The sequence below is a fragment of the Rhinolophus sinicus genome, linkage group LG02 (assembly GCF_036562045.2).
Source record: "Rhinolophus sinicus isolate RSC01 linkage group LG02, ASM3656204v1, whole genome shotgun sequence".
NCBI classification, from domain to species: domain Eukaryota; kingdom Metazoa; phylum Chordata; class Mammalia; order Chiroptera; family Rhinolophidae; genus Rhinolophus; species Rhinolophus sinicus.
Genome location: NC_133752.1, coordinates 938,306 through 963,370, shown reverse-complemented (window position 1 = coordinate 963,370; position 25,065 = coordinate 938,306). Strand labels below are relative to the sequence as shown.

General features: G+C 53.7%; 1 protein-coding gene and 1 non-coding gene across 5 annotated transcripts in view; both read right to left on the bottom strand.

The window, feature by feature from the left end:
• The window catches only part of NSD2 (nuclear receptor binding SET domain protein 2), a 68,393-nt gene that overhangs the window by 3,719 nt on the left and 39,609 nt on the right, over positions 1-25,065 (bottom strand). For 2 of the 4 annotated variants that reach the window (XM_019712499.2, XM_074320195.1), the window contains exons 9-22: positions 23,293-23,374; positions 22,077-22,201; positions 12,003-12,134; positions 11,268-11,391; positions 10,057-10,257; positions 9,082-9,261; positions 8,585-8,741; positions 8,253-8,458; positions 6,946-7,049; positions 5,597-5,866; positions 5,088-5,204; positions 1,996-2,137; positions 1,660-1,766; positions 686-887 (exon numbers count right to left, since the gene is read on the bottom strand). In XM_019712499.2, the coding sequence (XP_019568058.2) occupies positions 686-887; positions 1,660-1,766; positions 1,996-2,137; positions 5,088-5,204; positions 5,597-5,866; positions 6,946-7,049; positions 8,253-8,458; positions 8,585-8,741; positions 9,082-9,261; positions 10,057-10,257; positions 11,268-11,391; positions 12,003-12,134; positions 22,077-22,201; positions 23,293-23,374 (2,149 nt within the window). Of the gene's footprint in view, positions 1-685; positions 888-1,659; positions 1,767-1,995; positions 2,138-5,087; positions 5,205-5,596; positions 5,867-6,945; positions 7,050-8,252; positions 8,459-8,584; positions 8,742-9,081; positions 9,262-10,056; positions 10,258-11,267; positions 11,392-12,002; positions 12,135-18,454; positions 19,539-22,076; positions 22,202-23,292; positions 23,375-25,065 lie in introns of those variants that run through there. The other 2 variants (XR_012492254.1, XM_074320199.1) reach the window with 2 other exon arrangements.
• Positions 2,239-2,363, bottom strand: LOC141570285 (small Cajal body-specific RNA 23). Its single transcript, XR_012494290.1, has one exon.

Here is a 25,065-nt window from a genome sequence, read left to right as displayed (position 1 = left end):
GCTGTGCGGCCCCCGGCGGCTATGGCTTCTGCCCTGTGCCCACCTGTCTGTAGCCTGGACCGGTTTTCTACAGGGGCATTTACCCTCTTGGCATTGATTCGTAAAGGCTTTGTTGTCAGACATCTCTGTCTGGCGTGTCTGTTAACCTGGCGTTGTCTTTTGCTACCCAAAAACGGCTTCTTTACAGACATGCTTGACTTTTCTTTCTACACCTTTTCGCTTTCTTGTCTTTGTAAAAACCTCTTTATGTTTTTATTTTTTTCTGAGACTAGTTACTACTGTCCCACTGATGCCTGTGGTCACCCTGACACTCAGTGGTGGCGGGAGGTGGAGGCCACGCGCTGGTCTTCCGCACAGGGAGCCAGGTGTGTGCCCATCGGCCCCGAGCAGCTGCCTGAGTGGCAGGCTGGCTGTGCACACGCCTCCTGCCATGGGCTGTGGGGCCCCTGGGGAAAACTCTGCTCGGGCCACCACCTCCCCCAGTTACCAGCCGGGCTCCGCTCCTTTCAGGCTGGGTCCCCCTGTGTGGCTGGCCCACGGTCACGCACGCCCAGCTGAGCGAGGCCCTGCCGCCCTGGGCTTGGGACTCATGACCTGAACACCCTGCAAATCTGACAAATGTGACGGGACGCACGCAGCACAGGCCTGGCCCGGCGCGGGGACGCGTGGAGCCGCAGGGACCCACCGAAGGGCCGCTTGCCCAGGCCCAGGCAGGGCAGATGGTAGGCCTTAGTGCAGGACCTGCGGTCGCACAGCACCAGCTGGCCGCCGTCGCCACAGCGGAAGCACTCGTCCTCCGACCGCTTCCCCTCGCCTCTCGCTCTGCGACGCCGGCTCTTCTTCTTGGCCTTTTTCCCCTTTTCCTCTGCAGACAGGGACGCGGACGTCTAGAACGAAGAAGGAAACACGGCTCATGGATGAGACGCACACGTGCGGGTGAATAACCAAGGCCACCAAGAGGGGCCGAGCTCAGCCTGCCCCTCCCCCACCCCCCGCTGCAGCCTCGCTTTCCTCTGTTGGGAACTTCGTCTTGAACGTGAACTAATGAGGGGCTGAAACGGCAGACGCCATGTGGACAGCCCAGCTCTGGGTGGCAGGTAACTGTGCTGGGCTGAACGTGTGCCCCCAGAGTCCCATTCTTCCCGGAACCTCGCAATGTGACCTCTTTGGGAACAGGGTCACTGCAGATGTAATTAAGTTGGGGTGAGGTCACACTGGGGCAGGGTGGCCCCACACCAATCTGACCGGTGTCCTCATCAGAGGGAAAGAGACACAGACGTTTGGGAGAGGCCTCGTGGTGATGGTGATGGAGGGGCTGCAGGAGTGCAGCCACAAGCCCAGGACACCAAGGACTGCCCAGCGCCCAGAAGCTGGAGAGGGTCATGGAACAGATGCCAACAGAGCCTTCAGAGGGGCATGGCCCTGACAACACCCACTGGGCCTTCTGGTCCCCAGAACTAAGAGCCAGTGTGGGGTGCCTGGCACACCATGTGGTGAGGAAGGGGCTGTCTCCGTGGACAGAAAGGCCAGCGGCTCCCAGGGCCTCGCCCACACCCAGCACAGACCCTCCTGTCTGTCGTGGCAACAAGACTAAAAGGGACGTGTCCCGGATGTCTGAAATGCTGACATCAGCTGGAAACACATGGGCGGTGACTTTACCTTCGGTCTGTCCCCTAGGAATCCACTGCAGTTGGAGGCCCCACAGCGGCAGACTGTTTTCTCGTTCCCCAGACAGTCGAGGTTGTAGTTGAAAGTCAGCTCTGTCCCTGGGTGACAGGAGACAAAGCGCACAGAACACGCTGACCACCTAGTAACGCCCGGAAGCTTTCGCCAGCTCTACCACACTCACTCCTGCCTCGCCCACGCCTACACGGCGCTCAGTGCCTTTGCAATTCTCTTCTTAAAACAGACACGACAGAATGCGCCCCACCTCCAGATGGCCCCTGTCCCCCCCGTCAGCCAGGAGACTGTGCAGAGCCCCCCAAGGCGCCATACCTGCGGGAATGTCACACACAGCAAAGAGGCCCACTCGAGTGTCGCCATTCACTGTCCACTTGAGGGTCTCGCAGTTGGGCTGGCAGCTGTGATTCATAAATCGGGAGTAGTTGCCTTTGGGGCCAGCGTCAATTATACGGTCCTGTAAGGCACAACTCAAGTTTCAAGTAGCATTTACACGGCTCAGCTCTCAGCCATCACAGTCTCACGTAAGGGGGTCTCCACCATCAGGAGCGTTGCTGGTGTCGCACTGAAATCCGTGGTCTCCCGTGTCCACTCAGACAGGAGACCCCCAAACCAGTCCCGTTTCTCTCGCTCATGGAGGGCGGGTCTGTACCACGAGGAGAGGACCGAGCCCTGGTGAGCAGGAGGCAGTGAGCCTGTTCCCAACACCAGCCGCCAGATGACAAGCCAGGGAGCCAGAAGCACTGTGAGGACCTCAGGGCTGAAGGCCAACACCCACAGCACACAGGACACTCACGGAGAGAGAAGAACAAGACTGACCCAACTACGAGCCGGGCCCAGGAGAGAAACAGGCAACTGCCAAGGCGCAAATGCAGACAAGCCAGGTCCCCAAGCAGCTGAGCAAAGGCAAGTGACACAACGGGTACTGACTTCACATCATGACACATGGGGGCCGCCCAGGGCGGCGGGAACTGTGCTGAGACGAAAATCTCCTATGAGCACTCTGGCTCTGCTCTCATGCCCCTGGGCACAGACCCGCTGACAGGAAGTGTCCATGTATACAAGGACACATCTATTGTGGCAAAATCCAGAGGTGACGCAATCGCCCAGTGTCAGGAAAGGGGGACAAATCAGAACAGAGCCTTGGGCATCTTCATCCTAAAAGTCAGTCTTAAACCAACTGCGTGGCTGGGAGGGGTCCCTGCTCTGTGATGGGAGCCACTGAGGTACAGGAAACGTGTGGGGGGACGGAGGGTCCCTACAATAAGGCCACCAATCCTGAGTTAATGCAAAACGATGTCTGAATGGAGATAAATGTCCACACAGACAGGCACGGGGTCTGGCTCCCATGGCCCCGGGCACTGCCCCACGCCCAAGTCGCCTGCCAGGACCCGTTGCCCCGAGCACCCTGACTCTCCATGCCCTAAAAACCAGAAATGGTATCAGAACGTGCTTTTCTGTCTTCACTACACGAAACGCGGTGACAACTGGACTCTGTCTGTCACCACTGCCGGTGCTCCCTGACCCAGAAGCCGTGGTGCGGACCTCCTGCTACTGGCGCACTGCCGAGCCGGCTCCCAGCTTTGCTGTGAGAAGGCTGCAGGCGGTGCGCTCATGTGTCCGTGCCGGTGTCTGCAGACTTTTCTAGAACACGTGCCGAGGAAGGCGTGCCAAGGCCCTCAACCCCGTCAATGGCCACAGGCCCACTGTTTCCCCGAGTTGTCAGCGAGCGGGGCGGCCCCACGGGTCTTCACCGTTTCGTGAAGAGGTCTTCACCTCTTTCCTGGCAGTTTGCACAGGTCTGTCTGTGTCTATTCTGCAGACCAGACCCTGGGCAACTGTGTGTCAGGGGCTGCCTCACAGATGACACCTGAATTTTTACTTCTTGTACCTTTCTTCGTTCAAAACTTTGTTTTATTGCAACTATTTTACCAATCTTTTGCTTTACTTATCCAGGGTTTCGGCCTAACACAGCCTCCCAACCCCTGAATTATAAAAGATACCCATGCCTCCCTCGTGCTTCAATCCATGTGGAGTTTATTTTGCTAAATGGAGTGACAGGGGTGTCAGTGGCAGCTAAGGACAGTCTTCGCCCCGCCCTAGGCAGTCAGCAGTCACCGGCACTGGCCTGGCCTTCCTGCCGCCTATCACCTACTGCTGGCCTTGGGCCACTGTTTTCATAGGAGGCCCACACTTCACAGGGGTTCTGGACAGCGCTGGCCAGGCTGGCAGACTCGCCTTCAGCATGGACTTTGGAACTGCCTGTCCAGCTATATTTAAACGTTAATACTCTAATTACAACGTGCTTACATTTGGAAATATTTCCATTTTCCCACATTTCATCTCTGAACCAGAAACATGGCATGGGTCACAGTTCATCCACTCACTGAAACGTTTCCGCCTTCCACTTGTAACCTGTCCCCACTTCCAGTGCTACAACCTCACTAACTGCCTCAGCACAACCTGCCACTCGGGTAACTTCCTCTGTGGCCATCCAGGATCTCCCCACCCACCTGCTGAGTCAGGTGTAGAGACTATATGTTAACCCTCGTTTCAACTGTCCAAGCTGCCTGACTCACCCTCAAAGTCTTGTCAATTTCTTGTGACCTCTAAATCTCCTCCTGTGGTTCTGACCTCTTCTAATAACCTTATTCGATATTTCCTTTCAGACTTGGTCTTATTACCTCTGGTCCTCACCAAAAGCGACGCTTCTACCTGGAGGGTCTGCTTAAGGAGGCCACCACTTACTGTGCTTTGTAGACCCCTACGTGCGGCCTACTTCTCGTAGAAAACACGCGAGTAGGCAATGTTTTAGTGTCTGTCCTTGACCTTCACTTCCACCAGGTGCCCTGGGGAACTATCATTTCAGGGACCAACTTGTGTGTTAAATGGTCAGCGTGGCACTTTTCACAACAAGGTGAGACACAGGCCTAGGCTTTCAATTACTAATAATCTTGCTCACCCCCCCCCCCAAAAGGGGGGACAGCAGAGGGAAGAATAAATTTGCTGCCTCTGAAAGAAGTCACCCTGGAAAGAGCCCTTCACTGTTACGCGTCACTCACAGACCTGACGCACCATCTCTGTCCTCGCTCATAAACACAGCATCTCACCCACCTTCCTCCTGAGAATGCTGGCCTTGCCAGCTGACCTATGTCCCAAACTGTTTACTAATCTGGGCTCAGACACGCCACGGCCACAAAATGACCGCACTGTGTAAGCTACAAGGTGCATCACTCCCACGTCTGTGCTCTCGTCTCCTCCCTGACGCTTCACAGACTGTTCAGACTGTTTGGCGTGTCCTCCAGGCACCCGTGGGCCACATGGCACTCACGCTGACAGGCAGCCAGCTGTGGCCTCCAGCACCTGCCCCGAGGGGGGCCCACGGGCACGGAGCCTCGGCACGTTACCTTGTCGATGGTGAGCATGTAGAAGTGGGTGATGTCATTCTCGTGCGCATGCCTGATGCGCGCCATGCACTCCTCCTCGTCGATCAGCTCGCCCACGTACTCGTTCACGAACTCGCCCTGGGGTCAGACAGCGCAGTGAAGACACGGACAGATGGCCGCTCCTGCCCCCGAGCGCAGCAGGCGAGGTCGCCTCTGTCCCTCCCATCCCGGGACCTCCCACGTCCCCTCGGCCACCGCCCACAGCACGCGGGCCGCTTGTCCACGGAACCCGGTCATTTCACATATCTTCACAGAAGCAACGTCAAAATTTTGACCGAAGGCATGTTTCAAGGGATGTTAGGAGTCTTACCTGGGTGGTAACTTTCACATAACGTTTCACAATATTCAATTGTACTAACGCAAAAACATTTTAAAATCCCCTCTTCCATGAGCAAAAGTACAGTAAGCAAATCCAAGTCTAAGCAACCCGTGAACCAAACTCCTAACGGCGGATGGCGCCCGGCACAGACCTTTCTGATGTCCCTCTTGGCGACCAGGCCCCATCCCTTGCCGTCTGTCCTGATGATCTTGGTCTCAGGGTACTGGCGCTTGGTGAAGCACTGGTTCTGGCAGAACTCCCCGGCAGGGCACACCTGCGGGTGGCACTCAAACATCAGCATCCTGTTCAAACACTCCGAGTCGAAGCCGCACGGGCTCTCGTCCGTGGCCTTGCAGTTGCACTTGGGGATCTCGGAAATGTCAGCCGTGTAGATCTGCACTTTCCCGTAAGGCTTGTTCACCTGCGGGAAAGGTGAGCGGCCTCAGTCACAGCACCAGCCCCGCCCAGGCAGCAGACAGCCTTAGGCGGACCTGGACCTTCAGGGGCGGGAGTGCAGCCCCACCCCACATCCCGTTTCTCCTGTAGGAGAGCTGACACATCTAGGACGACACACATGGTGCTCAGCACAGTCACGTGGAGACCAGCTCTCCACAGCGCCCCCCAGAGGCGCCACGGGGACAGCCCCGCCCCATGAACGGTTTCTTGTTAACCGGGCGAGAGCACCCAAACAAAGCATCAGAGAAAACAAACTGAAGCAGGAACATGACACAGCTTCACTGCTGGGGGGTGGCAAACTGCGACACTTTTGAGGAACACTCTGGAACTTCACCCCAAGAATCGCCCCAAGAATCTAAGTTTCAGGTTCTCTGACCCAGTAGTGCCATCTCCTGGGACTCACCCCAAGAAGACAGTCAGTGCAGTTAGTACAGAGAATGCCTCCTTTACACGCAGACATGCTGACTACGGTCCCGATTTTAGGAGCAAAGACGGAGCCCTTGACCGGCTAGAAGGCGTCAGCACACATGTGTCATGAGGCCGCCAGGCCCTGGGCACTGGGCTACAGCTGGCACTGGCTCACCGAGGGCAGGCGGCTTCAAGGAGAGCACCTACCCCTCTCAGAGCTGAGCCCTGGCTATGCTTCCTCCCGCACCGTGGGGATGTGGGACACGCTTCCTGCAGGGCTCCTGGGCTCACTGGAGTCCATTCTGGGCCGTATTCAGGAACACCCTGTCCTGCCAGGCTCGTCTCACCCACCCTTTCAGGTGGGATGGTCATTTGTCTCAGAGGCTTTGGGCTGAGCACTTCTGGGCCAGCTGGTCTCCAGAGCTTGGTGACAACGTGCTCTGGGCACCAGCCAGGACTGCCGGGCTGAACCTCTTGCTCAAAGGCCAAGCTGCACCCACCCAGTCACCCTCGTGAAAAAGGACACGCCTGGTGGACAGCGTATGCCGTCTGCCTGCGACTGCCCACGCAGCTGTCCACACTGGGGCCTCACACACACAAGACAAGGCCGAGGGGTGCCGCGCCGCCTGGCGTCACCTTGATGTGCTTGTATGGCGGGGGTTTGCGCTCGCTCTCCTGCGTTTCTCTGGCCTCCCTTTGAAGTTTGATTTCACGAAAACGAGCTTCAGCTTCTTGCAGTGCTGAAAAGTCGATGAAACACAAGGAAAAGACTTTAGTAAGTAACTACGTCTGCCCTTTAAGTTCTGCCTCACTGTTCTCCGCAGACTCCCTTCCTGGAGGCAGTCTCCAGTCTTCCCAGAACAGAGATCACAGCGACCGGAAAAGGGCAGGGCTTTTAAAGGCTGCAGACATTTTAAACCTGGTTGGCTAAAGTCAGGGTGGTACTCTGCGCCAGCTTGCCCCAGCGCAGAGCCCCAGGGTCCCCACACTTGGCTGTGACCTAATGACAAAGCACCAGGCACCAACACTCACTGTCCCAAGATCAAAAATGAAAATGCAGTTTTGCTGCTCTCAAGGATAAAGGGGCCGGAGGAGTGGGCAGCGGGCTGAATGAGAAAGAACAGGAGCCACACTGGGGGTCCGGGCCCACCCGCCGTGCGGCCTGGCAGTCACCAGGCAGGTCTGCTGCTGGGCCTAGTTCTGCAGGGACTCTGGCTTCCGGAGTCAGGAGACAGAAACCCTGGCTTTCCCACTCACCAGCTGGCTAACACTCACCACATTCAGAGGCCTCTCAATTGCAACACCTCTCTTGTAATCACAACTAGTGAAAACCTTTGGTGCCTACCCATCCTCACCAGGACTGCTGAGTGCCCCCCCTGTGCCCAGGGCCCAGCGAGCAGGAGAAGGCTCCCGCTCAGCGCCATCGGCCGGCCGTGACTCACTCTCGCTCTCCCTAGATGGCCCTATGCACGCTGACCCCGCTCACTACCTGCCCGCCCGGCGCGGCCCAACCCAGCACCACTTCCTCCAGGCTCGTCAGCGCTTCCTGCCTCCCACCCACTGTGCGTACAGGGCGGGGCTTCCTTCTGCGCCCCCACACCTGACCCACACCTGCCGCCCTGTGTGTGCTCAAGGGCCCAGGTCTGGACGGCAGGAGGCTCCCTCCATCGCCACCATCCAGGAGGCGAGCTGCGACACTCCTGCACGTCAGCACCGAAAGGATTCCCCAAAAGCAACTTTCCGCATCTTAGTGCCGTCAATCACGATCCAATGCCCCAAAGCGGCTGTGCCGACCAGCCAGCCCGCAAACCTACGCTTGCCTAATGCCAAGGGCAGCCGGCAGGCTCAGTCCCGTGTTTCCTACAGAAACCACACTTTCGAAGAGCAGAAATCAGGCTTAGCACCCGCGGTCGCCATTTCACGCCGCCTGGAAAGCTCCGTACCGTTTTTGAAGACTCTGCCGATTCCTCTGACGCCCTGGTAGCGGCTGCCCCGGTCCCCCTCCATGTACGGGAACACTCGCGCCTGATGCGTCCAGTAATAATCTTTAGACCCAAAGAAAAACACAGGGAATTCTCCAACCTCGTGCTTCATTTTCTGAATATTTGGGGGAACATTTTTGGGATGGCAAACTTCTGCCGGCCACCATCTATTATAAATATTAAAAACAGGGTTCACAGACTCTTCAGAGAGAGTGCCAGTAACTTCAACACTGTAAGCTCTGTAAAGTAAAAAGAACACATTCAACAGCAGCACAGGGCTCTGGCTCTCACACCTGTAGTTCCCGAGCTTAACCCACACGATGTCCTGGAAGTGCAGCTTCTTGCCGGCCCGGCAGTCGTTGCAGAACCAGCTGCCATCCGGCATCTCGATGTTCAGGCAGTCGGGGTGGAAGGCGGCGGGGCAGGACTCGCAGCACAGCAGGCTGCCCCCTGCAAAGGAGGGCGCGGCTCAGCTCAGCGCGGGCCGCCCGGTGCGCGTGCGCGCGCCTCCAGCCCGCACCCCTCCAGCTCCCAGACTGTCGCTGCAACAGTGGCCTGTGCGCCCACTAGCAGTGCACCACTAGTAATGTCCCACGAGTCGGAGACGGTCGCGGTGGGCCGGCAGACGTGAAAACACGGACACGTGTGGCCGCCACGCAGAGCAGGTGGGCACGCAGCTCCCAGATGTGTACGTGTGGGGGCGGGGCCTGCGTGCGAGTTGCTGCCAGAAGCCGCGCTCCGGGGCTCCAGGCCACCAGCCCCGTGCACTGCCAACCCCGCCTGCCCTCACCTTTGGAGCACACAAAGCACCAGCTGACGTTGACATGGGCGTGGTGCCTCTTCCCCTTCCGGGCCGTGAAGTGGCCCGGGCAGATGATGCTGTGGGAAGCCAGCACCGAGCAGCCCGCTGCCAGACAGGCGTCCCCTCCGTGATAGGCGACCGGGCAGCGAACACAACGCATCATTTTACCTGCAGCAAAGAGACGCGCGCTGAAGACCCGCACAATGGACAGGCAGCTAGAAACAAGCCGCCTGCCCTGTTAGACGTCAGGAGGTATTTGAGCAAACAGTAACTAGGATGGAGAGGATGAGAACGTCTACCAGACGTCATGAAGACACGTTTCCTCAAGGCAAAGAAAGGCTCCTGGGAACGACGTCTGAGGCCCGCCCGTCAAGCATTTGAAACCCGAGCCTCTAAAACAAGGTCAGCGGGTCTGAGCCTGGGCACTGCTGCGTGTGGGGCCCGTGGGACCTGCCCGTGCGGTGCGCGGTGTTCCCCCGCACCCCATCTACCCCTAGATGCCAGGAGACACCCCCAAAATATCCCCAGACATGGCCCAATGCCCACCGGAGGGCAAAACCACCAGTGGCTGAGAACTCAGTGTCAAGTAGCGATAACCTGCCGTCCTCATCCCACACACCTAACATAAAGTAATACAGATGTGATTTGACTTTAAAATATTTTCCTCGTGCAGGAAGAACCATTAAAACAGGACAGACTCTATCAAAATGGTTCAAAGGTCCCCCTCTAAAATGAAAGACCTTCAAGGTGACGTTTAGAGCAGAAAGGAGATGGGGGAGGCGCAGTTCCTTGTCAAGAAAAACCCTAACCCAACCTGTGTCAAGTCAGTAGCGGAAACAAAACGGGTACTCCAAATACACCTGGAGTGACAGGCGTCGGTGACAATTCCCAGGGCAGCACTCCCGCCTCCCACACACCGCGGGACTGAGCCCAGAAGGGAGGCAGAGCGCCAGGGCGCCTGACCTTTGGCTGGCCGCGGGTTGGACGGGTTGGCGGCGTGGCAGCTGGCACAGCTGTGCAGCGGGCAGCGGAAGCCCCGGCTTTCGAACACCGTCAGGGGGAACTTCCTCACACACGCCTCGTGGTAGAACTTCCCACACTGCGACACGACACAGCGCTTCACATCTGCCTTGCTCTCCTTGCACACGAAGCACGAGTGAACCCCTAACAAACGGTTAAAGGGGGGTGGGAGGGAAGAGAGGTGCAAGGACAGGAATTAGTCCCTGAGCGACTGCGACCCGGCAACTGTGTGGGAGGAGGCCGTGCTGCGACAGCCCGGCTCTGCGCCCAGCCATGCCGAAGCAGACGGTGCCCGCGGGCTCAGGGCAGGCCTGCCGGCTCGGTGACCTTGCCGCAGCCTGAGCTCCGTTCACGTGCAGGGCAGGTCTGACCGGGCAGCGAGGAGGAGGCCCACTCAAGTGAGCAAGAAGCCTGGAGGACAGGCTCCTCCTGTGAAGGCGTTCTCTGCCCCGACAGCCATCACCCAGCGACAGGCAGACAGGAGCCCTGGAAGTGGTGTCCTGCCGCGCGGCCTTGACTTGGGTGGCCTTCCTGACTGGGATGCCGGGCCAGCAGACAGGAGGTGACCAGTGCCGGCAGACGAGCTGTCCGGCTCCCATCACCCCAGACTGCTGGTGAGGCCGGAGGCGGCGGAACCAAAGCAGGGACCGTCTGTCCGGGACAAGCACGGAACTGTTCTTTCCGCTGAGCTGAAGCTCAGATCCACACCACACCTCCAGGGAGACCTCCATGTTCCTTGGACTCCAGCGTCCTATGAGCAACCAGGCCACCGACACTGGCAATGCCGACCCCCTGGAGCCAGGGCACTCACACCAACCCTTGGGAAGGGGCACGGCAGAGCCCACAGCCAGTGAGCATGTCACTCTGCCAGTCACCGTATACTGTCCTATACTGTATTGTTTGAGCGACTCTTTCACGAAAGCGGTCACACCTATGGCCTGAGGGGAACGAACGGCTGCAGCCCCTGCGTTTTAAGCTGGCGAGGGAGACAGGCGGGCAGGGGAGCAGGGCGTGCTTTCAGCTGGTGGCCCAGGTCTGCACCTGGAAAGGCTCCCAGCCCTCGGGTGTGAAGGGAAGCTGCAAGAGGACGTCACAGGGCTGTATGCCCTGGGGACAAGCCCCACCCTGTGAGCCAGAGCCAACACAGCACTTGCCTGAAGAGCACTCGCTGCAGGTGAACCGCCCTTCGGGTCTCCGGGCGAGGCCGAGGCAGGCCAGGTGGAAGGCGCCGCAGCAGGGGCCCTCGCACAGCAGCAGGCTGCCAGTCTTCTCGCACAGCTGCGGGGGAGGGACACGGGGACGGTGAGGAGACGCAGCTCCACAAGCCCCTGCCACAAGCCTCTCCCCACCTGCACTCCCACACAGGTCAGATTAAGACAGTGAAGGGTGTGCATCCACAAAGGGACCCTCAGCAGCAGCAAGGGAGACAGACGGGAACACAGGCCTAGAGAACACAGGTTTCAGTGTACCGTCCCTCTGTCTCATCAGAAGTCAAGTCCAGCCTGTCCCACCGCAGCTGAGTGACACGCTGCTCACGCACAGAGTGCTTCCTTCCAGCGTCCCCATGGCACAGAGCGCACCAGGGCGTGGGGTGGAGCCCGGCTTCAGCGCACCTCCCGCTCACCCACACACACTTCACGTCCCTCACAAAGTCTGCACGTGTGTGTGTCATTCATATAGGAGACACATCCTGCACCCAAGTGCATGGTGCCACCTGGAGCCCTTGATCCAGGACGTGCTGGTGGCCTAACGGCTTCAAAACAGAAATCAGTGGGTGGCGACAGGATGACCAGAGGTTGGAGGGAAGAGAAGCAGCGGCCAGACTCACTGCCATCTACCTGGGACAGGAGGCAGGTGCGGGAAGGGACAAACGGCAGCCATTCCCTCACCTGACATACGTGCTCCTTTTTGGCAGTTACTCCTCGTTCAGACTTTTTTGATGAGACGGACACTTCGGTCTGTGTTTCGTCTGCACTTTCATACGGGGACTCCAAGGGCTCGTCTCCCGCACCGTCCGAGACCTGGAGAAGAAGGAGGGGGGTGACAGTTCACTAGTCACAGAGCAGCCTCAGAGACACGCCCACCTGGCCCCATGCCACACACGCCCTTTATGGCAAATGTCCATCATCGACTTGTTTTTGTGACAATACAGCCTGTGGATAAGCTATATAGAAATTCAGAAATGGAATTTATCCTATTTAACTTTCAGCATACATATGTATATAGGAAGCAAAATGTTGAACATTCCCTTTTCATTTAATAGCCCTTAAGAGTGAAACAACTTTTGTGAAAACCCAATGTGCTCCGGTAGGTGAACTAAGATGGACTTTGGGACCCAGAATCTTGACCTTTCTTACCCCGACTAGTTAGGGTCCAACTACTTCAAGGTCAGGGAAAGGTATTAATACCAAATGGATTTTTAAAAGCACCAGAATGCAGCGCAGACATGTGTGCCTCCAGACCATGACCTTGCTCGCCTTGCGATGGCCGTGCCAAACAGTCCTGCATCTCAGAGGCATGTCCGCGCCTCTCGTCACACCTGCAACTAACCAGTGTCCTGTTCTTGTCCCCCTCCCGCTGCCTACATTCCTCACCAGAGGAGAGGGTGGGAAAGTCAAAGGGAAACCTGCCGCCAGCCCTGTTAACATGAGAGTCTGAGTGAGGGGCTGCATTTCACCTGAATGTCTGGCCCATTTATCAGAGACCATAGGCCGCTAGTCCCTCTCCCCATCCTGGTACATAGTACTTTTCCCTCACTTGACCCAGCAACAACAAATCTTTAAATAGAAACCAGTAATTAGAAAACTTTCTGATATAGCAATTTCAGATTTAAAAAAAAACACTTAATATTAGTCTGATGTTAGGTAAATAAATGTTGAAAACTGAATTTTTCAACAAAGCAAAAGTATACACTGCGTTTCCTGTACACCTCAGTAACAAGTAATTGTGTTACAGGCTTGCTGTTTGCCAGTGAACACAAAGCTAGAAGTTGAAATTGGGCCACATTAAAAAAACGAAAAACAAAACAAACCCCACCCAGCAATCTGCCCAATTCTGTAGTCTATCAATGTAGACTCCCTGATGTCACAGGGAGCAGAAGGAAAAACAGTGAAGACAGGGTTTTGCTGACTTTTTTTGACGGATCTGTTGGCTGAGTGGTATGTGGCGAGGGTGACAGGTGTGTGGCCACAGTTCCAGACTCAACACTCTGATGTCTGACACATCCCATAATAACACAGTCTTAAGAGAGAGTGACCTTTTAAACTTGATTTCCTCACCTTCTCCAGAAAGATGGAAACTGCAGCTGGAATGAACACTAACTTCCAGGAGTCTTACACTGTAAAACTGTCGCTGTGAGGCCGCCTGGATGGAGTCGCCAGGCGCCTCCAAGTTCTTGAACACTAACACCCAGAAAGAAGGCAACTTGGGAAAATGCTCTGAGCTCAAACTCCAAATCTGACACGTGCATCAGATGTGGGGCCCCGGCGGGGGCTGCACACTGTGGCAAGGCTGCAGTGGCACCGGGCATCGGGGGACCAGCCGCACTGCCTCAGGCAGACCTGATGGAGCTTCCCGGCACCAGGACCCAAAGAGCGAGGCTTGGGTGTGGGCTCGGGAGACCCGGCGCCTTGCTCGCCAACCTGTGTTCTTCCCTCGGCGAGGTTGGACAAATTTCGAAGCTACGAGAAAAAGTGCGGAGAGGAAGACAGAAAACACAGACCAGTCCTGGGTCAAAGGAAGGAACAGCACCTTTTATTTAAGATTTACAGAAAAAGTTAGCACGTTTCCACTTGGCGATATTTCCTAAGTTAACAAAGTCTGTTTTGCGGAAATAAACACTGAGTACACATTCTGAATGGAAATATAAATGTGAAAGACACACAGAAGGCTCGTTTCCTGGCCGGGCCCTGAGGCACACATACAGAATACAGACCTTACAACAGTACATCCAGTGCAGACACAGTGCAGACCCGCCCGTCCGCCCCCACTCCTCCCCCGCCCAGCAACTCGACAGAGAAGGAGGCAGGCGGGTCGCTCTCTGCCCACCGAGCCACCCCCCACCGAGCCACCCCCCACCAAGCCACCCCCGCGGGCACAGGGCGTGGCTCCAGCTGTGGCCCCACCTCCACGGGCACCACGTGACCGTACTTACTGGGAGATGCGATTGTGAAAGGCACACAGTCCCCTGTACGGTCCCAACACAGTCCCACATCTCAGTCTACGACATCTAAGGTCTATTCCATATCCAACAGGGTTCATTTGGAAAAAGAAAAGTGGAGTGACTGAGCGGACACACGCTCAGAACTTGCCCGGTGCTTCCTGAATCCACCACAGCCGCGCCCAGGCAGCTTAGTTCCTGACTTCTCAACGTTTTCTTGTGTCTGAAAACACTTTCTCTGCTCTCTACTCAGTGTGACAGTATCTACTCGCCTATTTGCCTCAAACACATTCCTTCCCGGGAAAGCAGCGTCCTTAGCACACGTGACGGGGGTTTGCAAGATGACATTCACGAACACAATGTAACCTGGTGAACATACTTGAACCAACTTCTAGAAACGATGCGGCCATGAGGGGTGACATGCGAATCCCAGGCAGGTCCTCCCTGCTGCAACTGGACAGCAGTCCCCTAGGCCACCTCAGGGGTGTGACACAGTGAAATTTTAATTTTTTGACAAAACAAATCCCTTCACAAGTTGAATACTACATCATTTTTGAAATACAAATACAGACCTTGAACAATAAATATTTCTATAAACCAACATTTTCATGCTTAAGTTACGCTTTTTGTAAAGAAATAGCTCGATAACTAGAAGACTTTCACATGGTGTTTAGGATTTACAGACGGTAAAAATCCTGCGCTCAGCAGATTTAATCAACTTAAAATCAAGACTGGTCTCAAACAGGTCTTCCAAGTAAATATCACAGTGAAATATTCGAGTGGGTTTAAAATAATTTTTAAATGAGTCATTCATCATCTAAGATACTACGGTTCTTAATAACTTTTATTAAAGCAGCCCTACTAGGTGACACAGACTAGAACCTTCCTGGCTGCCCCTGAACTCCAGGGCTGGGTCCCAGTCGTGAGAACAAACGTCCAGCTCACACGCAGGCACTTTGCTCACAGCTTCCTAAGCGAGGTGGCTTCTGGGTTGCCCCAGAGCCCCAGCAGGTGCCAATGAGAGCCAAGGGGACCCGGCGTAGAGTAGGCCACGCGCTGCCGCTCCGGAGTCACAGCCAGCCTTCGTCACAGGCAGAGCGAGTTGCTAAAGTGATTCTATCAACCCAACTGTGTCCAACTGTGCCCTCAGCCGTGGCCTTCCCATAGAGTGGGCTGGCGAGAGCGGACCTGAAGACAATGACGCAGCACGTACAGTCGCTGCTTCTGCAGCTCTGTTAGCACGAGGCTCAGCATACCCCGTCGCTGGGCCAGGCCACCCCCACTGCCACCTCAGTCATTTCTGGAAGATACAGTATGCCTGAATGGTTAGCACCCTTCAAAATACATGCCAAAAAATTATATGCAAAAATCCAGCAACTACATGCGGGCCAGAAAAAATTATACATGTGGTGTAACGTGTAACCAGCTAGTTGCAAAGGTATATAACAAGATGGGGTATTCCTAAAGTGACACTGAGCGCTGCTGGAGGGACACCGGTGGTGACAATGCCCCAAAGGGAGCATGCCCCTCCCCAGACAGCACGAGGAACAAGATGGATACAACACACCTAATTTTCTACCTGCTAATGACAGTCCGTTTTCCATCACTGGCAAGTAAACCAGTGGTAATTTCTAATATTCTAGGTAAAACAGCACAAACAGGTACTGAAGGGATGAAAATCAATTTCACTGACCCAAAACACTAAAGTAGAGAGGAGTCAGCATATTTCTTTAAAAAACCAAACTCAACTTTGAAAGCCAATGGGAAGCCAGTAACAACAGATCTGAGAGCATTTTGAGAAACGTACTCTAAGAAGACAAGACATTGCAATTCTTTCAGCAAGACTAATTTAGGTTCACAATCTGAAAGATAAACAGCAGTCCTGAACAATGACTTTTCTGTTTATAGATTTTTTTTAAAAACCGAGGTGAGGAAATTCTTGATTTTAAAAGCATTTTAAAAAATGCTAGTTTCACACCACGTCAAAAGGGCTGTCACATGGTCCATGTATAAACCTCTACCTGGCCAGAAAAACCTTAAAAATGAGTTAATAAGGGGGCTAGATATGTTTCAGAAGCATGTTAACTTTGAAATCAAATGAAAAAGCAATCAGGTAAACTTGCCAGTTACAGCGAGGCTATCTTCCTTCCCTCCGCCCTCTCAGACACGGTTCCTCACGCAGAGGAGTCAGCTGCAGACAGTGGCCCCGAGAAGCCCTCCTCCTGCTGGATGGGACCTAATGGATGGAGGACTGTCCACGTAAAAACGCTGAGACTACAACTGATGGTCCGCCCCACGGGCCCAGCGCCCACTCACATCAGGCTTGGGTCAAGAACACTCAAAGTACGTTTTAAATCACTGCTTTATACCCACAGGGCACTTCTTTTGGTTCTGGAAGTAGATGCTAATTCACAACCTTACTTGTCTTCTTAGCACATTTCTACTCGGTAGGTATGAGTTGCCCACCATTGGGCAAACCCTGGCTCTGCTCTGCCCTCAAACCTGGCCACTGTCACACACCTGTGGTCACAAATCTTGGGAGAGCCGGTCAGGGGCAGAGACGGGGTGGGGGTGGGGGGGGGTGGGGGGGGTGTCAAACTTGTTCCTGAAGTTGACGCGTTTCCTCCATCCTTTCCTCTGATGTACTCAGCTGTCAGTGTCCCCAACCCCATACACCTCTTAAAATGGGCCTCCTGAGCACTCCGTTTTAAACCTAAACGTGAGCTTTCTACGAAAAGCCAGGAATCAGGCAGGTCTAAAGCTGGGGCACCTCACAGACACCACCTGAGAAGCGGCGCCCCGCCCCTGTCCGTCGGACAGACAGGCCCCACAGGCTGCGCAGAGCGCCCCCTGCCAGAGGTCCCCGAAATCGCCTCCTTGTGAAACTTCCTTGTTGGTTTTTAGCAACATCCCCTTAGACACAGGGGCATTTTCAGCTGGGAGATGCAGACGTCATAGATCTAAGGCACAGTGCAAAGACCACTGCCGTGCGGCTGCACCTGAGCTCGTCCCCCCTGCATACAATGAACTTCTGTATCAGCTGACAAACGCGCACAGGGCAGACAGGCGTCTGTCCACGCAGGTGTTGGGGGCGGGGGGCGGGAGGGGGCAGGAACCCTGCCGCGCATGCGCACAGGCATGCAGGGTGCTGCTCTTTTTCAGAACACCTGTGATCTAAACTTCTGTGTACTCAGACGGGTTTCCACCTGCTGCAAACGCCCGTTTTGCACTCTAGTTCCTTCTCACGGCTACCTGTCCTCACCAGACACACGACGTGGAGGGCAGTGTCGCCACCGTGCTTCTGGGAGCATAAGCAAAATTCACCTCAACGACAGGCAGTTCAAACGACCCAGGACGAGGATGCACCTGCACCCACATCCGCACGGTCTTGGCTTCTTTCGGACACAATCAGTAGCACTGATAAGCTTTGGGGCTCGTGTAGACACACTGTCCTAAGCTCACTCAGAACAGGAGCCCTTCGCCAGGGGGTCCTTCAGTGAGGCCACCCCTGGCATCTGGAGCAGGACGGTGTGCCCTATCCAGGACTGCCCCTCACTGCAGAATGCTGAGCATACCTGCCTGTGCCTGACTGGTCACCTTCCCAGTGTCCTCAGGGGGACACTGTTCCCCCACGGAACCCCGTGTGCTCAGCTGATGCTAAATTTATGCTGCTCTGTGGACACACCATTGAGCCATCCTGACGACCCGTTCCTCCCTCCTCACAGAGGAAAGCACCATGTGCTGGCTGACTTCTCATGCACCGGTCACATGTTGGTAGCTGGCTGGCCACCACCCAGAATTCACCTTACTACAATGTCAAACCAAGCCTCGTAGCTTGCCAGAGGCCTTTCAGGCAAGCTTTCCTTTCGGTGATCTTTCTTAAACCAGGGCCATTTTTATACCTTTTTTTTTTTTCCACACTTTTAAACTTATAGTGACTTGCTTTTTGAGAATCCTACGTTACTCCTGAGCTTTTTCACATCCTTTCAGGAGCGCACAACTCAGCCGGTCTCCGAGGCCACACACCCCAGCCCTCAGCCATCCCAGTACCAAGGTGTCACCCAAGCAAACTCAGTGCCTGCCACTTCCGGGTCTGTTCTACCCTCATGCACGGGATGCAGTCAACAGGGTCGCTTTTCAGGCCAAACAAAGTTTATACTTTTGGATAAAAATGGAATGATGGTGATTTTATTACTTTATTGTTATAACCATTACTGTCACAATAGCGAAGTACTGAGTCCGGGCCAGGCTCCAGGCACCCTACGTCTTTTACACGCGTCACATTACTTAATGGCTTGGAACACAAGTATTAATCAGAGACTTTCATGAAAGGTTAAACCCATCGGAAGAGCCTGCTGGGGACGGCCCCACTGCCACTCTCGGTGACGTGAGCTCCGCCGACCTGCCTCCGGGAGCCGAAGAGCCTGGGAGGCCTGTCCTCACCATGCAAACATGCAGGATGGGGGCATGACATCAGTGGTCCCCGAGGCTGAGACACTTAATAGATGATTGATGTTCTACAAAAGCAAATGGTGGCATGGGTGACCTAGCAACCTGACTGCTGTCCCTGGCACAGCAGCCACTGGATCCAGAGCTAAATGGCTCCCAGTGACACTGCAAATGGTAGTTTGTTCCTACAAATTTATTCTGTCTAGTGTCATAGTAAAACTGTTTAGTAAAAACGACAGCATCAAAAGTCGTCCTGCCTTTTATGTTGGAATTAGTTGAATATCTACAGTCCTAAATCCATTCCACTGGCAATGAGAATAGCTGACAAGGACCCCTCTTAATGTGTGCTGTTTATTCTTGGTTTTTGAAAGAACAGATGCTGACATTTTCAATAAAAATTCAGTTAGTTGTGAACTGGAGGAGAAAACGACCCCTACAAGACGAAGCCCTGCAGGGCCGTGTCCTTGCCGCAGCCCAGGACGGCCCTGCTCGTGGGCATCCTCCCGCGTGAATCTACCCTGAGCACAGGGCTGTGGACGTGTTTCTATCATGAGATGAATGTCATTGGTCAATGGCCTTGATCACGTTCTTACCTTGGTCTTAACATTTGTTATCAGTTTTCTTCATGGTATGTGTTTATTGTACCAATTAAAGGATTATCACACATCTTCCATAAAATGGCTGTGACAGGAATGTCACTTTGTGTGTACGATGATGCACCAACTGCAGCAGACATCCTGGAATATTACAGCATTTTAAGTGCAGTACAGGGCAGCTGGGTTCAAATCCAACTTGACTGATGTGGCTCCCATAAAAGCTGTTACCAGTGAAGTGAGAAAAATAAGAATTTGCTCTACTAAGGGAATAAGAATGACGTCACAAAGCACTCAAGCCACACCCACTCCTTCACAGGCCTGTCATGCTGGTGGGCGACCCCATCTCGTCTCTTCCCTATGGCGAGGCAGTACTACGTAGCAACTACTCTAAGATACATTTTATTTACCACATACACCTTTTCGAAAAGCATTTAAGCCACAACATGACCTAAAATGTCTTGAAATACCAACCCCACGCAAATTCTTGATTTCGATCAAGGGTGATGGAAAGGAAAAAAATATAAACATGTAGAGGGCATGTGACCCAAATAAGGGGCAGGTCTGAAGCCCCAACAGCAAGTCCCATCATCACCTATCCCCTCAGAGGCAGACCTGCGGTGTGAGGGTGTTTTTATAACACTGCCCGCTCCGAGGCATTCACTAAGCACGGCATGTTATAAACGCAGACGGGACACGGTTCAGTAGTGCTAACATGTGACAAACCTTCCCATTCTCCTGCAGTAACCTTAAGGAACATTATTGTTCTGTTAAAATGAATGGAAGATTTACATAAGCCACACAAAAGTGACCTGATGGAAAAGGCCCAATAATTGAAATGTTTTTATATAAGGAACAGAACGCACACTATGGAATTTATGTGTCACCTTCAAAATGCAGGCAAGTGAGTGGTTTTAACATATTTAATATATAACATAAGTATATGTAACACTCTATCCACTTCAAGTTCGAAAGAAATAATAGTTAAGTCTAATGACTATGAAACGCTTCATCTAAGTCTTTCGAAGTTCAGAACAAGTGTCCATGCCACAGAGATCACGCTGCTTAAGAGTAGTGTCAGATTATCAGGCATGTCTAACAAACGTGTCTTCGTCCCCCCCCTCGCCATGTCACCCCACGGTGTGCTACTCTAAGCCTGAGCCTTCAGCACACACGACGTAGGCCAGGAACAACGGGGCAACACTTTGGCAGTCTGTGTTTCTCTTGATTGCATCTCACAAGCGTGTAAGTAAAACTCTACTGAGTAAGTGGAACAAAATACGATGATGCAAGAAAAACTCATTAAAAGTTTTTTAAACAAAAAAAACCAACTTAAGCAAAAGGGTCTATGGAGCTGAAACCTTTTATTTTTAGTATTCTTCTTTAGAATTGGAGGCCACCTTTCCATTTAATTTTTTAGCATACTTATCTGAACTTGGACTAGGAAAAAAGGAAAAATATTTTGTATAGAATATGTCTTTTCATGTTTCAGTAAGCTAGAGGTCAGAGAAGAATTCTTACTGCATTTCCTGGGTGTGCCCAGATGGAAGAGATGTTTAGTCTGTACACACTGAACTGTGAGGAGGCCCAGTGCTGACACGTGAGCTGGGCTAGCGTGAGTCCCTGATGAAAACCCCACTCGGAGGCTGCTCTGTGTCTACACACCAAGGACCCGGAGCAAACTCCAGGCATCTGTGCAGTTCCTTATTGGCCCTGGGCCTGGGCTGCACTGCTGGGACGGGAAGACACCTCACACGCTGGAAGGCCTGCCCCTCGTCTGACGAGAGGGGGCAACTGAGGCTGACAGTGCAGGGGAACGTCTGGTCCCCACCAGGGACTGGGGCAGAGATCAGGTCAGAAGTGGCCTCTGACCTGACAGGACGAGGGGCCGCTCCACCCCCTGCCTCACTGCCTGGTCCCAAGGAAGCCCAAGGTAGGCGTGTCCTCATCAGTATTCTAAAAACAGGACTGATGTCTACACTGAGCAAAGAACCACCAGAAACAAAGTAACAAGAATTAAAACTTGAAAATAAGCCCCTGGGGTAGTCACTAAAAGCAGGACTCTGAAACTCCCTCTGGACAAAAAAGTATCATATCTGCATTGGGAGTCTATTTCTTGTTTTGTTTCTCGTGTCATGGCAAAGACTTCAGTTTTGTGATCAAGTCTAGATGTCACACAATACAATAACAGTAACAGCCTCAAAGAACTGTTGTCTTGCTCTCATGCATTCTGCATGTCCAAAAACTAGCAGTGCAATGCCCATGGTAGTTCTGACTCACCACCAACACTCACATCTCTAAGGACGTGCCAGAACGTACAAGGCCACAGAAAGCAGTGTAGTGTGTGGGCCACCCTCATCCCCGCTGGGGGAGTGCACAACAACCCAAGTCAGCTCGGCTGACTGTCACATCAGGACAAAGCAGACTAGCTTTCGTGTGAAAAGGTACAGTGTGAGGGCTTCAAAGAACACAACTCTTCAAGACACATTTCAAGAACAACTGCGTCGATCCTAACACGTATCCATGTACATTTATACATACACCGTGTGCGTGTGTACTGATATCTGAAGTGCTCAAATAGGCTAAGGAGTGACTTTTTCCATTTCAAGACTTTTACACAGTTTATAGAACCTAAAACTCACCTCCATTTGTGGGAGAACACCAATATTACACTGATTAAGCCTGACCGTGACCACACTCCGCCTGGGCAAGTGAATGGCCTTCGTGTGAGTGCCATGCTGTCATTATCATTATTGTGTTACCTCGTTCTCAGTTAAGGATGCGGAAGGAGAGGAGCTCTTGCTGAACGCAAGAGCTGAGGACGCTGCCGCGGATGCCCGGCTTCGCTTCTTCAGTGGTTTGCACGCGTCAGACAGATGTTTCGTTGCTGCAAAATAATTTTGGTTTATAAAGTGAAGACTGAAATCTCGGCCCCTCAGTCTCTTCACTACTTTCCGTCTCCCCTCTAACAAATGAAGCTCTGAAGGTGACCCTCTGGGCCCCTGTGCCGTACCAAGGGCCAAACTGTTTACTGCGGGCGAGTCTGCATGGAAACAAAGGCAGACAAACTCTGCCGTGACCTCCAATGTGCCCCTGCCTCGCCCCCAAAGCTGTCACCCTGGGGCCAACATGGCTCCATCCACACCGGGTTCCACAGCCCAGACAAGTCTCACCCACACAAAGGTTTTAAACAAACCACAATCCCACTGGCATACTTAAAAGTAACAAAAACTCCTTCATATCAAGTATCTCGTCAGTGTTCAAGTTGCTCACAAATGTCTTTTTCTTAATAGTGTGTTTAACTGATTTTTAAAAACCACTACAGCACCTCACGCAAAAAAAAAGGAAATCAGAGCCATTCCAATGTTCATTTACTCTTTTCCCTTTATTTTGTTTTCCTTTCTAATTACGAGGTGGAGCTACTCTTTCTTTAACAAGCTACCAGACAGACACATCAAAAAGACGATTAGTGAAAAGGTGAAAGGCAGCCTGTTCTACCTTTCACTGTTTGAACAGTTATTTCTCACGAACATTTTAAGCTCGTTTCTTCATGGGAAATAGAAATAGCAAGTCAGCACTTTACTTCCCGCTCATTCCTACACAGAGGACCAGACACTGAAAAGCAGTGGAGCTTCTAGAAATGACTGACACCATCAAGCAAGAAACCTGGACATTTCTGGTTGAAATCACTTCTCTGGTATAATTTTAATTGAGAACAATAAAGCCAAGTAGAAATCCGCAGAAAAGCAACTTCAATGAAACTTAGCTGAATCATGACGACTAACACATTAAAATGGGTTGTTTCTCAATCGCACGAGCCTCCTTTTCACCTGATCCAGCTTCACTGTCCTTTCCTCTGACGGCCACTGACCCTCCCCAGCCCAGCGGCCGGGCCCGCCCCGCCCCCACTCCAACCTGGCCTGCCCAGCCCAGGCCACTTGCAAGCAGCCATCAAAGAAGAGACGTGGACCACATTACCTGCCTGGGTCTTCAGGGAGGTGGCTGCCTCCATGGCCTTGTAAGAGCTTGTCCGGGCTGTTTTGTCAGTGATCATCTCTCTCTGTTATTAAAAGAAAAGAAAAAGGAGAAGAGAAAGGGAAAATAAAATAAAATCTAATGTGAGCTAACAGGTTGCTGACAAGTTTCGCGACAGAGACTTCTTCCTGTGGAAGCAAACATGCCCGGCGCACGTCACGGTGCTTCCCAGCCCCGGGCTCTGACATCTGCTGGGAGGGAAGGGCTGGCAGGGCCTCCGGAGCCCCCTGGTTGACAGGCCCCAAGTGAACGCACTGAACATGTCGCCCGAGGTTTCCCCAATTCAAAGTGAAGTGTGGCTGACAGGAAGTGGCCCTCCTGCTCCACAGGTTGCCTGAGCCTCTTCAAGTGCAGCCTGCAAGGTCAGTGCCAATGTCACCGCCAAGTCACTACACTGAGGATTTCCAATTCTGAGATAGCAATAACGCACATATCACAACTGTGAAGTGGCAGGAAAGAAGGGACCCTGACATTCTGTCTAGCGCTCAGAAATGGGACGATGTGCTTGAAAAGGGCCTCTCTGTAACACGCCTGCGGGACCCTGACAGGACTCGAGGGGGTGGTCAACCGGCTGTGGCCGGGAGGGGGGGGGCGGGGGGGGTCCGGGGGGCGGGCACGGGGCTGTGGGCGGGACCACAGGGGGGCGGACCCCAGAGGGGCGGACATGGGGTTGTGGGCGGGACCTGGGGGCGGGACGGTCATGGGGCTGTGGGCCGTCACGGGCTATGAGAGGGCACAGGGCTGTGGGCCGGCAGCTGGCACGACGCACGTGCACTGGGGACCAGACACGCTGAGGCGCACTTAGGTTTATAAAAACCAAAGCAGAGGAGACACCGTGGCTTTTTGTGTCGTGTGCCACTTCCGGAGATATCAGTGAAAACATCTGTACCTAGCTACTTAACGTGAACTGTCACGTTTCAGATGTCACTTTTTATGTAAGTCATTTCTACAAATACTTCAGAGCAGCCAGCGTGAGCGGGCGCGGGAGGCGGGCGAGCGTGCGCTTCCACCGCCAACCGTGAATGGCTCCCAGCTCACTGCTGCACCCTGATGCTAACCGCACCCAACAGGGGCTGGGAACATGGGGCAGGGCCTGCCTGCTCCCCTGAACCGCAAGGTGGCGCTAAAGAAACAAGACGAATGATGCGGTGGCCACGTGCACACGGCAGCAACGCCTGACATTTATTTTCCATTCTTCAAGCCGAGCAAAATAGAAGGAGGAGCTCCGTAACTCACACCCATAAAGACAGTGTAGGCGCCACTCAAAATCACAGATGAGTGTACAAGTCCTGTCAGAACCACCACTGACCATAAACTTTGTGCGTGCAAAGCACAAAGCCCGCGTGAGCTCTCAGCCCAGGACGAAGGTGACCCGATGTCCCAGCAGATGTCCAAACAGCTGAGATACACGGCACTGCTGGGTGAAGCACAGCGCGAAGGGCTGCCCTCCCTCGGGCGTGGGCACTGCAGGCCACACAACCCACGGCCACGTGGACCCTGCCCAGGGTCGCTCTCCAACAGGCATCAGGTGAACTGTGGCCTTGGCGCTGGCTGGAATGTGCTACAACTGGAAGGTCCTGGGCCGCCTTTCTGTGGAGCTGGGCCACCGGCCGCTTCCTGTCCCCAGTACATAACATGGACACTGGTAAATGGAGGACCTTCCTAAAGTCTCCTTCCAATGCCTGTAGTGGACTTTTAAACTTTCTATTGAAGTGT